An 18,584-nucleotide genomic window follows, 5' to 3' on the forward strand; every position below is an offset into this window, starting at 1 on the left:
CAACCAATCATTTGGCAACCAAGAAAGCATGAAAGAACCACCTCCAATAGGCTTTACAACACCAAACACAGTCCTGCAAGGGCATTGTGTTCAAGAATTGCGGCTGCAAATCCAAAAGTTACGATATCAGGATGTTTCAGAAGGTAGGGTCGGGTTTGTTCTTAAATGCAAACTGTACAATCCTAGAGATTGTCAGTCCCACTGAGTTCAGGAGAGTCCACTACTAGATAAGCATGCACAGGATTGCAGCCTAAGAAAGCAGCCGTGCGGTGAGAGGAGACGGAAGAGACCATTATTGAAGCAGTGGAAAAGCAAAAGGTTTACAATGCTAATTATTTTATTCTCCAAACTTCCCCTGGGTCATGAATATTTCCATCACTTCCCTGTTCTAACAGCAATCTTACCCAACATAATATTTGAGCAGCTTTATACTGTACTAGGAATTAAAGGAAGTGATTGGTGCAAACAATACATTTGCTATTTCATAGCTAATTATACTGCTAGATTCTTAATCATACTAGAAAAACTGTTCAGTGTTATTAATCCTGCTGAAAAGAAACAATCTATAACCTTTTTTCCCCATTTCAAGCAATGGACCTGAATGCATTATCTTCCTGCGTCATTAAGCTAACTACCATTACTTTAACAGGTTCAAATATCACCTGCACTGAGATAATGTAATCATATAATTTTACTGCCTAGGGTAACAGTTAACAGATAAGAGTTGTAACCAATTTAGAAGCTCCAGTTTACATCTCCTTAAAACATTAAGAGCAGATCCCTTCAAGATAAAACAGGCAACAGAAAGGAACTGATAGGAAGCAAAGTTTTGCGTCTTGCATCCCTTATCAGCCACAATACTTCAGTTCCTCCCTCCCGTTTAAACTGTTAAAACACAAGTGAATCATGCTTTACCAAGAAGATTTTTTTAAGGGCAGCAGAGAAAGCCTTGTTTTCACAGAAAAACACCTGCCAGTCTTTGGAAAGAGTGTGGAGAGAACAGCACAAACACAGTTAAGTCAAAGATGGCTAATGCAAACGGTTCCCCCAAAGAGAAAAGCAGCGGTCTGTGTCTCCCTGCAAATTAATGCTTCACAAGGTTGCAGGTGATTCAGCATCACCCCCAACCCCCATCTCTGCTCTGTTACTATGCATCCCACTTCAACATACATTTCTTGCTGCTGCGGAATTAGGCTGTTAGGAAAACAGAAGCAGGCTCTTAGCTGTCACTCACTTTCGCTTCCCAAACGTATTGTGCCTAAACAATTATTGTGACGAAGGCTGCAATTCTAAACACGCTTAACTAGGAAGCGAGTCCCACTGAATATAGGGAGACTTGCCTCCAAATAAACATGTACAGCAGGATCGTGCTGTTAGCCTTCCATAAGCTACTGTACTACTGATTTCTTCTTTTCTTCCCCTAACCAAATCTGCCTGTCTTCTAATGCCCGTTCGACACACAAACATACCAACAAGCATCCACACATATTACAAGGCATTTTGCCCCTAGAAATACGATTACAATATTCCAGATCAGTTTATCTGTATTCCTATACAGAGACTTAAAACAAATAGCATAAAAAAATCCCTTCCATATCTAATGAAGAGATGCTATTTGCCTAAACTTTTTTACATGGTGATAATGCCTCTAGCAGGGGGGATGGCAGGGGAAAATCCATTTGTCAGGAGAAAATAACTTCTGATGGCATAAACAGGCTCAGTTGTCTGCAGCATATATATATATATACATGCTGCCTCCTTGTTTGTTAAGCAAAATGCCTACCTTTGCTGGCAGTCATGATCTGCAGAAGTCCTGTGATGCTAGACAAGGGCTGGATCTGAAAGGAGTCCTACAGTGCAAGCATCAACTCAAACAGGAGTTAACTCTCCACCCTCTTTGACCCAGCATGAGAAACAACTGCTACACTCCTCCAAAATAAAAGCCTCCTCTGCAGTTGGAAAAGCGGTGCTAGCTCCTTTCAGCACAATCTCTCTCTGCATGTAGAACAGGATTCAACAGAAATGAAGCATTCTCCCCCCCCCCAGCTCTTTCACATCTCTGTTCAGAAAACCAGCAGAAGCAACCAGAGGGATTTCAAAAATGTTATTTATAACGATGCTTTTCACCAGAGCATTGGAAAGCCTAACCAATTTCAACGGATGCAGATCACAAGGAACCCTCTGGGTACCATTCCCGTCACTGGCTCATTAAGTTAAATCTCAATAAATTTTAACTCAAAGGGAAGCCACTAATGCATTCAGGAATTGTAATCCTGTATTAATAACAAACAAACCTAGACACAGTTCTGCAACTGAGTATGGGGTCCCCCCAAAAAAATAGGCATCCTTCAATAACAGCGTTAAGTTATGCATATTTTAGTATTTGCTTTTTTTCAGTATCCCATAAATTCCATGGCAAGATCCAGAACAGAGACACACCTACACACCTCCCTGCCTAACCAAAACATAAATGCCCTGTTACAAGAAAATTAAAAGTATCCAATTTTGTTTTCTAGTTCTGAGTTTATAAGCAGCTTGCTTTAACGGATACAAAACAACCACAGTCACCTTTTCAGTTATACCTGCTGCTGATGTACTGTACGTTATGCAGGGACAGAGGGGCTTGGTTTCCAGAAAGTTGGGTGCTGCAGGACCAGGCTTGGCGACATTGCAATGGAGTTTTAATCAGGACAGTTTTGCAGCTGCCCCAGTCCAAACTGTATCAAAAGGGCAAGGTGGGACTTCCAGGCATTAACTTCCTGCTTTATGTCTCTGGTGTTTTGTGTTGAGTGGGCTGTAAGACACAGAGTTCCCTTAGCTCCACATTGCAAGAGAGTCAATACAGGCAAGCAAGCAAGCTCTCTTTGTCTCAACTTAGGCATTCCATCCCATTCCTGAGTATGGCCTTTGATGTGCCACCTATGCTGATATTTCTAATGTCCCTGGTTCTGATTATCATTCCCGGCTTCATAAACCAGGAACAGCCATTTGGGCAGAGCCCTCGTCCCTTACCAGACCCCTCAAGCTACTTCTTCCTCTTGCATACCATCTTTGCTGCTCCATTCCTGGTTTGCCAGAGTTCCTTGTTAAATCTGAACCAAGAGGACTGTGGCCACATCTGCACTGTAATTCCAAAGCTATATCACGCTACAATTCCCAGAGTGGTTTAGAAGAAAACCCTCTTCCCCAGGGAACACTGGAAATTATAGCTCTGTGAAGAGAATAGTGGTCTCCAAACAACTCTCAGGATCAGGCATAGGCAAACTCGGATCTTCAGATGTTTTGGGACTACAACTCCCATCATCCCTAGCTAACAGGACCAGTGGTCAGGGGTGATGGGAATTGTAGTCCAAAACATCTGGAGAGCGAGTTTGCCTATGCCTGCTCAGGACCCTTAAACTATGTTTCCCATGATTCTTTGGGGGAAACCATTACTGTTTAAAATGGTATGGTGCTACTTTAAATGTTACAGTGCAGATGTGGCCTCTGCACATCACTCAACACATCAGCATAACAAACAAAGCTCAGTTTCCTGGTTTAGACATAATGGGAGAAACTGGTGAAATGCCTCTTTTTAATTGGAAAGTGGAAGTCGCAGCATCAAATTGAAAGTAAGAATGTACCTCCATCATCCCTGTTTCTCGCTATGTTGGAACTGCAGCTCTGGATAGTGAAGCAAACTTATTTGATCTGGCTTTGGCATTGAACAGCTGCTTTCTTGATTAAAGGAGCATCAATTACACCACATTTCAAATGTCTTGCTATTAACTTCTACCTCACACACCTAATGGGAGCGCTGCCTCGTGGGGCACTAGAGAAAATGATAAATAAGTTGCCACAACTGTATTATGAGTCAAAACCACAAAGCTAACACACAGAGAACAACTAACAACTAAAGCTGGGAACATAAACATCATCACCACCATCAAGTCCAATAGAAAGTGTCTGCTCTGTGCTTCATTTTCACTGGACTGGGAATCAGCAACCTTAAAACTACATTCACATGGAAAGGGACTGGTTCTATGGATTAATTTATAACCAAAGACACTCCTTCCTGCATCTTATATTTAATTAAAGATCCACACACTATATCACAGGAATGGGCATGCTTGGAATTTTGGCTTTGTCATACAGATACATTTCTATGAAAAGTGCAAGCACATCCAAGGAATTACAAAAATCAGGGAAAAAATAGTAATTCTGGTTCTTTCTGAAACCCTGAGGTGAAGGAAGAACTTTCAATTTCTGCTTCCAGAGACTGATTAATTATAGGTAAAACAAGAGACATGCTCAAACAAATATGCACAGTGCTAAGAACCACGAGAAATCCAATGTGCAGCCTTGCTCCATTTTCTGGCTACGAAAGACTGAAAAGACCTCCTCGTAACTTAGCAACCAACAGCATATCCACAAGATGAAATCCTCCTTCCTCTTATATAAAGTAAAGCCCACTTCAAGTTGCAATTTACCCCCACCAACTGGCATTTTATTCATAATACTATTAAAGCTTAAAAACAAAGCCCCCGTGGATAAGGAACTTAATGCTGGCATTTCTTAAGATCTATTTAAGGAAAATGCTGATGGACTTGAATGAAGGAGGGAGGGGAAAAACCTCTCATATTTAAAGAATGGTCGAGTCATTTATTTGTGGGGTGGGAAAGCTGTGGCACTCTGAGTGTTGTTGGACTCCATCTCCCATCAGCCTGACCCAGAATAGCCAATGAACGGGAGTGATGGGAGTTACAGTCCAACATCATTCCCTGGGGAGGGGGGTGCAAATTCTCCATTACAGTGGTACCTCGGGTTAAGTACTTAATTCGTTCCAGAGGTCCGTTCTTAACCTGAAAAAGTTCTTAACCTGAAGTACCACTTTAGCTAATGGGGCCTCCTGCTGCCGCGCGATTTCTGTTCTCATCCTGAAGCAAAGTTCTTAACCCGAGGTACTATTACTGGGTTAGCGGAGTCTGTAACCTGAAGCGTATGTAACCCAAGGTACCACTGTATTGGTGAGTTCCAAGAATTTGGGATGTGTTTATATAACATCCATCTCTCTCTCTCTCTCAACAAAATAGTTACTTTATACAAAACCAAGATGCAAGCTTCATATTAGAGGTGCAATGATCAAAATTAAACTTCTGTTCAGTGAAAACAGCATTTCTAAGTCTATACGGTTATAGAGGCTCCTGTTACCTCTCCAGCCGGGAGAGGGCTGTGGGGCTATGGTGTCTTCGCTCCATAGGACGCACACACATTCCCCCATCATTTTTGAAGGGGAAAAAGTGCGTCCTATAGAGCGAAAAATACGGTACTTGCATTCTCAATGTTACAGTGAAGTAAAGTGTCTCAGCACAAATATCAGCAGCAAATATGAGAAAATGAAAGATTAAGGTCCCAAAATCTGAAGAACACCCGGTCTATTTATTAGAAGGCATGCAATATTTCTGTTCTTTTAACATAAAATTATTGGAGCTAAGGACTTCATGAATGACTGCATTAAACTCTATTTGATGCTGGTTACTGGTTACTAATTGTTAAATCACACACTAATCTACTGACATTCAAAGACTGCATCAGACACCAACACTATGTACAATATAATGCTTGTTTGCATTTTACACCGAAAACAGGACAGGCTGGGAAGATCTGCTCCAGACATAGCCGTATGATGACCTCTGAACAATGTCCAGCTTCCTCTCAGGCGAAAGCAATGGGCTACTAGCAACATAGCTTCTCCAGTGTTCACTTTAGAATTTGACCACATCCCCTCATAATAAGATACTGAAAGAACAAGCTCTGCTACTATGCCAGGCTGGCTGAAGGCTACAACAACACATGAAATAAAAGGAATATTGAATCGATAACTTTACAGCTGCAGAACTTTCAACCACAAAATAGGAATATACAGTATATGAATGCTAACACAAAGTGTCTTGTTGCTTTCATATAGAGCTATTAATCTCAGAATGAAAATTCACTCAGGCTTCTGTTCAAAACCCCTTTGGCCCCAGCCTAACCAACGTGATGCTTTTTTAAATACACCATATTCCTTTTCAGTAGTTCTGAAAGCAACTTGCATGCTTTGTTTTTAATGGCAATAAAAAATAGGATACATCAATCACAAAATAAAAACACAAACCCATTTACTTGTTATTCATTCATCCCACTAATTTCAAACAGGTCTTAACCACAACTTATTGAAGTTTGGATAAAGGGTATGATTTTTCTAAACCACTGGTTTCATCTTATAAGAAAGCAAAAACAATATTTCTACTCACCACCTGATCCCTGGATCATGGTTCCTGATTTCTGGACCTCATCAAATTTTGTAAAAATGATGTTCAACCTGGTTTGCAAGAGGGAAGATAAAACAACTGAACAATCAACATTGCAAATCTTCCAGCTGAGAATGCAGACTTTGGCAAAGGTTCGCTGATATCAACCAAAGTATATTTGTGCCGCTAATTTTAATGAAAGGAAGAAAAAACTCTTCCTTCATTAGTCAGATATAGGTGTTAAATGGACAAGAAAAAAGGGTACACCTCAGAAGTGCACACAAGCTGTGAATTACATTATTCCAGAAAAAGTTCAGTACATTCTACAATCTTAGCTTTCTCATTTATTAAAACAGCAGGTGTGCAATCCTTATAGTTAAGCACAGCTGACAATGTTCCCAAAGATGCTAACTTTTCAAATCTCACAATTTTCAAGTCCACATCATAATTCTGAGATTTTCTTTATTCATCCTGATTGTCAGACTACCAGACAAAACAAGTAATGTACAAATTAGAGTCAACTGAACAAACCAACATCATTTTCAAACTACAATCGTTCCGATTTGCTCAAGGCTTTTGAACACTAGGGATCAGGTCCAACCAGTTATAACACTCAGCAGATGAGAAGAAAAGGAGGCTCAGAGTTTAGCAGCAGAAGAAACTGAAGAGCGCTGGAAAATAAGAACATCAAAACCAGAAACTCTTCACTCACCGAGACTGTGGCAATCCTTTTTTGCTGAGATCAGCCCTTACACGTTCACCTACATGTCTGTAGATTTCTACTAGGCTATTTATTGCTGCATCGCGAACCTAAAGATCCAAGAAAAGAATAGGGGGAAAGTTTTATACATGCAATTAGATAAATCCATAAAGTAATAATACTGTTATATAACTGTCAATATTGCTGTCCAGGTCTAGGCAGAATTACATATAGGAACACACCTGACTCATGTCAAATCCCCCCCCCTTTCCCCCAATAATGTTCACTCAGACTTACCTGTTTCATTCCTCTGCACCTGTTCTATGTCACTGGCTGATGCCAGAAAAGCAGGGGAATAATATGACTAATCCATAAGGAAAAGAGAGGAGCAGAGACCTCAACCATGTCTAGTTTTCACCTCAAATTTTTAAGAACAAAAGCTTTTCACACAGTTGTGAAAACAAACCCCTCTGAACTTCCCAAGGGAAGAAATCTGGTAGATAATAGGCCACCACTTTGGCAGCTGAGTAATATAAACAGGAACACATATTTTTTCCTGTAAGCATATGATAGCATCCTGATGGCCACTAATACAGATGCCAACACAACCTGGTACGTTCACCCAGAGCCTGATACACAAGCTTCTAAAGTCATATTATGGCAAGATCAGGGTTCGAGAGCCTATGGCCCTCCTGAAGTTGATAGATTCTGTCATTAGCTTCATCCAACACAGCTAATGGTCAGGGATGATGGGACTTGCAATTCAACAGCAAACGGAGAGCCACTGGTGTCATACCCCACCCCCACCCCTTTTAGATAGTCTCCTAAAGGCTCACACTAGAGAAAAAATCTGGAGTTTCTCAATCCTATGGTTGGCTGGCATCCTTCTCAATCTTACAGGTAGATCGAACTCATCACCTTTTGCAGACAGAGGAAGAATCACCAGGGCTCAATTCATTTAAATTGGGAGTGGGATTAAGGCCAAGCAAGTCAGAAGCAAAAGTAATCTATCACAGGGAACAGCAGCAGTTTACAAAGACTGGTACAGAGACCAGTCAGTTATATTCTGAGCCACTGGTTTAAAAAGGTTTCCTTGCTGGTCTCCCTGAAGCCAGTTTTCTTCCGTATCAAGAGGGCAGTGGTGTGGCATACCAGTTTAAATCCCTTCCTGGTGTACCTTAGGTCTCATACTCAGGTTCAAGTCCTGACAACGAAGCATGTATTCCCAACCCTCCATCCATTTAAAAGATGTTCCCTAGTATTTTCAGCTCAAGGAAGAGTTTGGTGCCACTTGAAAGCTTGTATAACACACGGCGAGCAGCAGTCGCTTTTAATAAAAAGGCTCATTTTATGTTAATTTTGTTTTAACAAACTGACACGGGTGCTTGCTTTTGGCCAGCACTGTTTCAAAGGCATGAACACAGCCCTATCTTAGGATCTTAGGATCAGATTAACATCCAAAATGAATCAAGGAATTATGCACACAAAATGTTAAGAAAAAATTGTGTTACTAGATCTAACCTCTCCTTCCCTAGCCTTCTTTTCCATAGCAAATTGCATTTCGAAAACCAATCCTCCATTCTTCCTTGCTCCCTCTAGGCCGAATCCACATCCATCCCACCAGCTATATTTCCCTCCTACTCCCATGCCAGCTCTTCTGCATTGCTCCTCTTCTACCCCCCTGACCAAGCATGGCTCAGGGATCTCCCTATCTCCATGACAACAACGAGTAAAGGAGAAGCACTGTGTGGGAAGACCATGAAGAAAGAAGACTCTGCCTCTTGGCCAGTCCAGAGACTCAGGGAGTGAACCTGGAGGCAGGGTTGTGGACCCTCCTCTCTGCCCAAATAACTCACCTATGCCTTTTCAACTGCCACTGCCTAAGAGTACAACTGCTCACCGGCAGAGTTCTGGAACTTGGACTCCTACAACTGGCCATAAGCATTCCACCAACTTCTGACGGCGAGAGGACATGAACCTCTCAGTCTTTTGTGAGGTACTCTTCTAACTCTTCAAACAAACAGCAAATCAAGTCACCCCAAAGAAGAAAGGCAGCTCTGAAGATAGAGACTATAGTCCTTTTCGTGTCAAGGGGGGCATCCCGTGAAAACTGGGGAGCAACACCATTTTGAAGACCACTGGAGATCACCCAGGAAGGGACCCTATCTGTCCTGTACTGGAAAAAGAGTTGCATCGTTCCAGACTCTGAGGCAGGTGACCGTTATACATGCACATTTTTAAATGTGCCAGAGTTTCCTCTCTGAATCATTAGCAAATACATGCGGTGCTTGGTTGACTTTACTCTCTTTCATCTTTCTCCAAATATGTTTATGGAGACCAGTTGCTAGCCATGATGGCTATATACTACCTCTAATATCAAAGGCAGCATGCCTCCAAGTATCAGTTGCTGAGGAACATGACTTTGTGGTATTGCACTCATATCCTGCTTGAGGGGTTCTTGTAGGTATCTGTGGTGTCAGAATGCTGGATCTTGTATTCTTATGCAAGTGTGTGGGGATTTCCCCCTGTTAATCAACACGCAATAGTTATATTAAACTACACTAAAGAGAACTAAAATAATGTAAACAATGTTTACTAATAATAATAATAATAATAATAATAATAATAATAATAATTTATTTCTACCCCGCCCATCTGGCTGGGTTTCCCCAGCCACTCTGGGCAGCTTCCAACAAAAGATTAAAAATACATTAAAACATCAGTCATTAAAAACTTCCCTAAACAGGGCTGCCTTCAGATGTCTTCTAAATCAGTGTTTTTCAACCTTTTTTGGGCAAAGGCACACTCGTTTCATGAAAAAAATCAAGAGGCACACCACCATTAGAAAATGTTAAAAAATTTAACTCTGTGCCTATATTGACTATATATAAAGTAATTCTCTTGAATAGGAATCAAATAAACACAAAGAAAGTATTTTATAATTACTTTATTATGAAATAGTAAGTAAACAGAAATATGAAAAATTATAAAATACTTTATTTTTAAATCTTTCGAATTTTTCAATTTTTCCCACGGCACACCAGGCAACATCTCGCGGCACACTAGTGTGCCGCGGAACAGTAGTTGAAAAACACTGTTCTAAATGTCAGATAGTTGTTTATTTCTTTGACATCTGATGGCAGGGCGTTCCACAGGGCAGACGCTACTACCGTTTGTTACTGTTTGTAAATCAACACACTACGTTTATATTAAATTCCACTAAAGAGAACTGAAAACAAACGTAAAGGATTTTTACTGTTTCCCCCCTTTTTATATTTTAAAAGAATTTTTATTGCAAAGTAAATACATCAATAACAAGCCATACATAAAAAATAATATAAAGAAAAAGAAAAAAGGGAAAAAAGTAGACAGTAAAAGAATAAAAAAGTATATTTCAATACAATAAATGCTGTTTTACAAAATAATAATAGTAATGGACTTCCATCACTCTCACGAGACTTCCTTTCACATTTCATATTTTATCTGTATTTCAGTATTATTTTCATCTTAATAGATATGTATATATATGTGTGTGTGTGTGTTTCCCCTTTTCCATTCAGTTTGTTACTGTTTGTTAATCAACACTCTACATTTATTAAACTCCAGTAAAGAGAACTGAAAACAAACATAAAGGATTTTTACTGTTTGTTAACTACATCTAACTCTTCTTTTGAGAGAAGCAGCTTACATGAGACTTCCAGCAGTCTCCTAGTCAGGCCCACACTTCCATAACTTCACCAGGATTATCTATGAAGTATTATACTAGGTGCTCTTGGATCAAGGCATAGCCAGCTAATATAAATAACATTGTCATCAATCACAACAACTAAATCCAATTATTGCTGTCAGTGGGTCTAATCAACACTTCCTGAATTCTGCCCAACAGCTGGACTAATGGCTAAAAAAGGAGTCTAATGAATCAATGGGGGAAAACTTCAACGACATATAAAACCGCACCCTCAGAGTTGCCGCCTAACTGCTTTAAGCCCACATCTGACATATAATGACCTTCCTTTGACTGGACCAGTAAAAGAAAAGGAAGAATGATAGAACATACAGGTTTCGGCTAATTTGTTTATAAATTAAGAATAAAAATTTACATCTCCCCCCCCCCCGATTCACCTTCCTAATCATCCATCCTGTGCCTGCAACAGCACAGCAGAGTTCATTTCCTGAGCAGGAGCAGCACAGAGTATTTTATGGAGTTGAAGAAAATCTCTCTTTCCCATTACCAGCAAGGTCAAAAAGAAGCTTTTGCCGCTGGGCTGAACAGAAAACACAACAAGATGCAAGTGAAACAGTCTGGAGAGAGGGAAAAACAAGATCTTCTAGAAAGCTGTTCTAAAAAGCAATGATGTTTCAAGTCCAAGGAAGCCAAGTTTGAAACAGCATCTTGTGTAATGATGCTGAACTGAAGAGAAATCCTGCAATGCTTCTCATTTCCTCACTGTGTAATTTACGACCAGAGAAGTCATTAAAATCATGTTAAATTTCATGGAGTGACTCCACAGCATTTTAAAAAGTGCTATCTAGCTAAAAATAGACTATCTGCAGTTAAAAATAGAAGACCGGCCATTTAAATTTGTCGCCTTTTAAATATAGCCAGTGTCGGACACAAAGCAAGGGTTTTATAAAATGCTATAGCCAGGATCCAAAGAAACAGCTCAGTACACCCAAGGCTACTTTTCGCCTGAATTTCTTGATTAGAAGCCCTTCATGGAACATAGTGCGACTTTAACTCAAAAGTGAACCAATTGAAAATCAAGGTCCCCTTCTATTTTAATTGTTTCAACCATCAGAGGTCAATACTGATGCAAATTCCATTCTCTGCAGCTTTGATGCTATAACTCTACAACAAGAACAGGCAGCAAGTGATGGATTATGATCTGATAAGATACTGAGTCCAACCCCCTTGGCAAAGGCCAGCTGTAATCCTTGCTCAAAGAAGTGCTTATGTATTTAATTGGTACAACACTGATTTAATTTCAGCCAAGTGGTTTATTTCCGGAAATACACAACCTAAATGGCTCTCATATGGCAGTAGCAGGAAAGTAATAAGATCATTTCTAGGGAACTGCTATTAGCCTAAGGGTACAACTTAGGATTCAGGCACAAAAGCAGTGAGAGGAGAGGTAACAAGGAAACTCGTGTTTCAGATACACTTCCGTTAGAGCCAGAAAAGGAGGGGAACATTGTTGACCATCTGTCCACTATTGAGCTAGTAGGTGTGAAAGCGTGGATATATGCCTAATTATTGTGTTTGTTGTTAGTAGTAGTTGTGTTTTCCCTTTTAACTTCTAAGTGCTGTATAAAGATTTCTTTTTTAAAAAAATAGGATAGCCCCTGACATCAAAAGAAAAGGGAATGGGGAGGGAAGAGAAAACCTAGCAAATTCAGGTACCGATTCCTGAAGTTATCATTATCTCAAGTATAATGAGCTTTCCATATGCTACCATGTCAGGTTTAACATTATTTTACTACTGTACAAAACGCTGAACAACTTAGGCCCAGGATATCTTAAGGACCAGGTATGACCCAAGCCAATCACTGAGATCATCTGGGGGAGCACTATTAGCAGAACTGGTCCTGCCATTGGGCAGGGTGAGGCCACTGCCTCAGGCGGCAGAAGCCCCCACAAGTGCCCCATCTGCCCTGCTGTTTCTGTCAGAGGCAGAAAACCAGCACTGCCAATTTTTAAACTATTCATAGACCTTTGAACTATGCCACTTCTATGGGCAAGAGTTGGCGGGGGGGGGGCCCTCAATGACTTTTCTGTCCAGATTTTCACTGTTTGAAATATGGCAACCCTATTATAGCATAACAACTCAAATCCTTCCCAGACATGTTGACAAAAATCATACCTACCTCACCTGAATATGGAGGCAGATAGTATACTGAGGCTTGATTACTGGGTAAACTCCACAATAGAGGCTTGATTACTGGGTAAACTCCACAATTCTGCCCCTGGCATGGAGTTCCATTATTTATCTTAGTAACATCATGGTCCCCCTGTCTCTCACGGCCCCATAAAACTATATGCAGCCAGTTTTATGGCACTGCAGAAACATTACACCACATGCAGAAATGAAACCAAACCCTCACTGAAGGCAATTAGACATTCATTCATATAACCATGTTCGAGACTGGCACAACAACTTCAGCACAGTAGACATCATGCTCCAAGATCAATGAATGAGAAATCTCAAAGCTTGCAATTCCACACACCTGCCACCCACAAGCATTTCTTGGACAAATTTATTGCATGCAATTTAAAGGCTGTATCTGAAATAAAATTAAATAAAAAGAAAATCTTCCCTATCCACCACAGTCATTTTTTCTCCTGGGGGAATATATTTAATCAAATTTGTTTCATTGCAGACTCACCTGGCTGTTTGGATCTCCAAGTAAATTACATATATGTGGCACAATCTTGCTCAGTGTTAAACTCTGAGCTCCAGATCTAAAGACACAAAGGGAAGAGGGAGGGAGAGAACAAAAGATGTGCTAAGTATTTTGAAATGATTTTGAATGTGGATATTGTTGTTATTATTTATTATTATTAAATTGTGAATTGGGGAAACCCAGACAGATGGGCGGGGTATTATTATTATTATTATTATTATTATTATTATTATTATTAATAATAATAATAATAATATCTTGCCCTTTCTCCCAAAATAGCCCAGGGCAGCAAAATATGCTACAGGCTCCAACTTACGCATTGAGTGTTGCAATAAGGCAGAGGCAAATTCCTTCTCTAGTCCGGAAATTCTTGTGTTTGAATCCTCCCAAAATCCTGTCCCATACGTACTGCCACAGAGAAACAAGAAAATAAGAGAAAGATTAACCTAGACAGGCTGCAGTTTTTCGTTTTGTGATTCTGAGTCTTGTAAAGTCCGAGGAAGAGTGTCAGGGGGTTGTGTGGGTTGCTATTCACATGCATCTGAGCAGGCATTGATGGGAGTGGGACTTGTCAACTGTTAATTTTTGTTTTTCTAAGAACTCCTTTTTATTGAGTGAGTGGTAACCTAGCCCCTTTTCATATTGCCTTAGGAAGCTAACTATGCAAGACCACCACACAGTGATTCTCCAGAAAGTCCTATCCTGAACATCTACCCACAAAAGGGGAACTGAATGTATGTTAAGACAATTAGGACTAGAACTCATTTGGTTGCCCATAAAATAAGCATTTCAAATGCAGTGAGTACAGCCCTTTAGGTAGATTAGGTAAACAGGAACACTCAGTTGTCTGGTAACCACTTTCTCTTAGTTGGTTTAAATAGAGAATAGCTTCCCATGCCAAAAGAATTGCTAGTGTTTTGTTTGTTTCAAACAGGATGCATCTACTGGAACAAACCTAAAACTGATTTTTGTACTCCCCACCAATTTAACACAGATGCATCAGCGATGACAGCTCTAGTAGGTCATTTAAGAGTGACGCATCCGTTGAACTCTGAGCGATAAGGCTGTCTCCAAAAATTGTATTTATGTGTTTAACAGCTCTCAGCTACTTTCAAGGGTTTCAAACACAAAGCGGGGTTGTCTCTGCAAGGGGTACAGAATGGGGCTTTGCAGCTGCTCCACTCACCACAGGGCAGGTCCCCTGATATCTGTGCACCAAAAACTGTGAGAGGTTGCTTATGAGCAGGGGAACCTTCTCAGAGATCTAAGCTGTGCTTCACACATGTAACAAATGAAGGGGGCCTTAAAGTGAGAATGGCGTGCTCCATTAAATGCTAAATATTTGTCTTCTCAAAGTATGGAAATGAATGTCTTTGTATGTATCTACTTTGTGTACACTGTTTCTCTGTAATAAGCTATTTTCCATTAAAACATGCGCAGTGACTATTATTTTAAAATACGGTACTGTAAATATTCATGTCTTTCCTCCCCATCAACCTTCCAAGGAATTAAATTAGGATACTCAAACTGTGACTACTGCTGCTGCTGAAAGACTCCAGAAGTGTTACCTCAGTAGAGAGATGGCCAGTTGTTCAAACAGAATGTGATAGAGAATATAATATACCGGCCCTCTATAAACAATTTCATTGAGGAGTGAATTGTGAGGAACAAGCGTTTTCCCAAAAACATTGTACCTGATTTCTTACACACCGTTTACACAGAACTTATTCACCCCTGTTTTGCATGGTGCTTCCACAAAACTGTTCTGAAACCTCTTGGTCCCAAATCAGGAAAACCATTTGGAATTTATAGCCCCCAACTGAGTGTAAAATAAAAATCAGTTTTAAATTTGTTTCAATGGGATTTGCTTCCAAATGAGTGTCTATAAGATTAACATTCTTTATAGCCGAAAGCAATTGGGGAAGGAATCTATTGCAGCAATGTATTTATTTCAAGGCTTTTCACAACAAAACAGGCAGGTAGGTGGTTCAAAATAATTCACAGGTTTGGGTGTATTCCCTAAACTGCATACAGATTTTGTGAAGATTCTGGATTCCAATCCCTCTAGTAACTTTATCATTAACTATTGCACTTCTGAAGCAGCAGGCCATGACTGTTCATTGAAAGCTTTTGCCCCTGGGTGCCGAGCAAAAATGCTGCTACCACAACTGCAATTCCACTGCAATTCAGTCTGCAGGATGCTGCTTATGATGGATAGGTAGCACTCAGCCTATTTGAAAAGCAGCATTTTCTAAATGATCACAAACCAAAACCTCCAAGGGATTCTTTTCTCGGGAGTTGCTTACTTGTATACTGAAGTTGAATATTTCCAGGAACTCACCTGAGGGCTAGCAGCTTGCTCCATGATTTTTAGCAGCAGTGCCTGATCCTGCTCTCGGACCGAGTCTTTCGAATCCCCCAGTCTGTCAATTAAACTCGGTAGTACTAAGGGCAAAAAGCAAGGCTGATTAGGAGGGGGAAAGAGAGGGGTATGGAAAGACAGAGCTGGAAGTACAGAAGCCAACATTAATGGAACAGACACTTGCCAAGGACAACAGGCTAATGACAAGGCTACCACACCATTCTCATCAATAGATGCGCATGCTGTGACTTTACCCATGTCAACTTCCCAGTGACATTGACATGCACTTGCCACATATGCTAGCCCATTTGCATATAATGATCGGACATTAGCAGCTGAAGTAAACCTGTGAATTGGCCAGCAAGTGCCTTTAAATATAACCAGATACGCATGGGAAGCAGCCATGGGTAAGTGCTTTCCGCTCGGTCCATGTCATGTTCAAAGCAGGTCTTACACAGACCGCAAGGCCTTATGCCCCTGTCTATAATCTGCTCCACTGCTGATGGGTCAGTGTTACCCGTGTGCATTTCCACACCTCCACATGCAACACTTGGTGCAGAATTTAGAATCTGAGAATCCAGCTTTCATTTAATGCCCCCACAACAAGAAACCCAGCTTCTTGTCGCTTTTGTTCTGAAAATAAGCTTAGAAACAGGGGAATGATAAATTGGCTTTCCAATTTAAGCAGTTTCTAAAGGAACATCACCAAACTAATGATTCTAAACTCCATGGCACACAATAAATGTTATAGAAAAATGAGCAAAGAATATAACATCAGTGCTCAGAGATCTGCATTGCTTGCCAATCTGCTACTGGTCCAGGTTCAAGGTGTTATTATTACAATTATTACAAAGCCCTTAACAACCTGGGACCAGTTTACCTATGAGATAGCCATAAACACCCACTTGACAGCTTCTATTGGCAAAAATGGCACTAGTATAAGTGCCACATAATACCCATTCTGCATTGGTAAGAACTCTATTGTTGAGTGTGGCAGCGCCTACACTTAGAACTCCCTGCCTGTCAAGCAGGTGCCTTCACTGTACTCTTTTTGACACCTGCCAATAATATTCTTGTTTAGGCAAGCCTGCCTAGACGCTCAGAAATACTAGTGTGAATTTTAATCTGTTTTATTATCTTAACTTTTTGTATGTTTTAAAGTATTGCAAAAAATCTTGATTTTGTTGTTTTAATTGTTAGTATTATTATTATTATTATACAATCAAGTGGTGTATAAATTTTATGAAATAAATATATAAATTAGAATCCAGATTCCAGTTAACACTTTACAGCCTGTCCTCATAGCTGCGGCTCAAAAGGAAAATGCTCTGGTGTGTCTACATGCAGACAGTCAAGTCCCAGACTTCACAATCACAGTTGTTGCAAACTGCTATTTCTTCATAGTTGCAACAATTTAAGAAAAGGGACTGCAAGCTGGAAAATACCTTACCTGTTCCAATTTGGGCTTTAAATCTATCTTGGAGCCGTGACACCAGCGCAGATAAGATGTCCAAGCCCAGCAGGACAACCTGAGAGAGAGAGAGAGAGAGAGAGAGAGAGAGAGAGAGAGAGAGAGAGAAGTAAACATAAAGCATGCAAACTGAACATGAAAGTTAAGCACAATGGAACAGGGCTCCCTGCTACTGCATTGCTACACACTACTACTTTTGAACATTTAGAAGTAGTAAATTAACAGCCATGCATTTTTAGCCTGGTGTAGGGCAATGTCTACCTCTCCCTCCCCAAATTCAAAAGTTCGCCTTAAACTAATAAATTCACAAGGTGGTATTGGCAAACCACCAGTTCTTAACTACTGCTCACCAAAATTGACATAATGCACTTGTTACTTGTTATTACTGACAGTAGTTATTATGTAACTAAAGAAGCTATATTACTGCCTGTGTTCGTGTAGAACCTTGTATCTGTCTTTGTGTTGTTGTTTTGGTTTTGTATTTTTATCTAATGTGTTATTTTGTTTCTAATTTTGTGACTGACTTGGTGTGTCACAGAGATGATGAGGTTAACAGGTGGCTAAGAAGTGTAAATAATAGTAAAAAGAACGCAAGTACTAGACCAAAATACTTGTTTAGAATGGCATCCCACACCCACTTTCCTGGGAGTAAGCCCCACATGACTCAATGGGACTTACATCCAAGTAGACATATCATGCTGCTAACAGTTTCAACAGGGGGAAGGCAGTTTATTGAGACAATGCTGGCTTCTTTCTAACGCACCATCTGTTAGTAGAGGGTAGAACAAATAACTCTTGCATATATGAAACAACCTATAAAAGTGAGTTCTCGGCATTACCGTTCATTGTTAAATCACATTGCTAGAAAGGCAGCCCTCGCAAGAAGTCTGCTCGGGTTGGAATGAACCTTCGACTTAACTGAGAAAACCATCAGACCCCAAATTCATGCAGCCTCCGTAGAGGCTTCTGTGTGTTTGCAGCAGGAAACGTATCTATCAGACTTCACAGTGTTACTCGAAAGTAAATCCCGGCGGCATTCAGCGTGTTTTCCTCCTATGCATCTACAAGTAAACGCCCATTTAGCTTTGCTACCTCCGAGTAAATATGCGTCTGGGGTTTGACAAAGAAATATGTTTGTGGACTGCAGCATTTATTTTTTTTAACCCCAAAACTCTCAGCAGCCGATGCGATTGCACTAACTCTGCAAAACAGCAAAAGTCCTCCTTTGCAAGAGGCGTCGCCAGCAGTTCGCCACGAGCGGAAGCGAAGGGCGACTCTTCCCCACCCCGCCCCGCCCGCGTCGCTTTCGCAGCCCTCTATGCAAATGAACAGCGCTGCAATGCACTGTGGGTATCAGTCCGCAATCGCAAACACCGG

At 40.5% G+C, this 18,584-nt stretch overlaps 1 protein-coding gene and 1 long non-coding RNA gene across 8 annotated transcripts in view; one reads left to right on the forward strand and one right to left on the reverse strand.

Annotated features, from left to right (window-relative positions):
- Positions 1–18,584, reverse strand: part of CLASP1 (cytoplasmic linker associated protein 1) — a 158,389-nt gene that overhangs the window by 95,075 nt on the left and 44,730 nt on the right. For all 7 annotated transcript variants that reach the window (XM_081924670.1, XM_081924673.1, XM_081924672.1 and 4 more), the window contains exons 3-8: positions 17,187–17,265; positions 15,716–15,819; positions 13,691–13,782; positions 13,357–13,432; positions 6,985–7,082; positions 6,276–6,343 (exon numbers count right to left, since the gene is read on the reverse strand). In XM_081924670.1, the coding sequence (XP_081780796.1) occupies positions 6,276–6,343; positions 6,985–7,082; positions 13,357–13,432; positions 13,691–13,782; positions 15,716–15,819; positions 17,187–17,265 (517 nt within the window). The remainder of the gene's footprint in view (positions 1–6,275; positions 6,344–6,984; positions 7,083–13,356; positions 13,433–13,690; positions 13,783–15,715; positions 15,820–17,186; positions 17,266–18,584) is intronic.
- Positions 9,048–11,467, forward strand: LOC309377791. The gene is made up of 2 exons (XR_014171642.1): positions 9,048–9,182; positions 10,859–11,467. It is a non-coding gene; the product is annotated as an uncharacterized lncRNA (long non-coding RNA).

Source organism: Podarcis melisellensis (assembly GCF_964234715.1).
Source record: "Podarcis melisellensis genome assembly, chromosome: 1".
Classification (NCBI taxonomy): Eukaryota; Metazoa; Chordata; class Lepidosauria; order Squamata; family Lacertidae; genus Podarcis; species Podarcis melisellensis.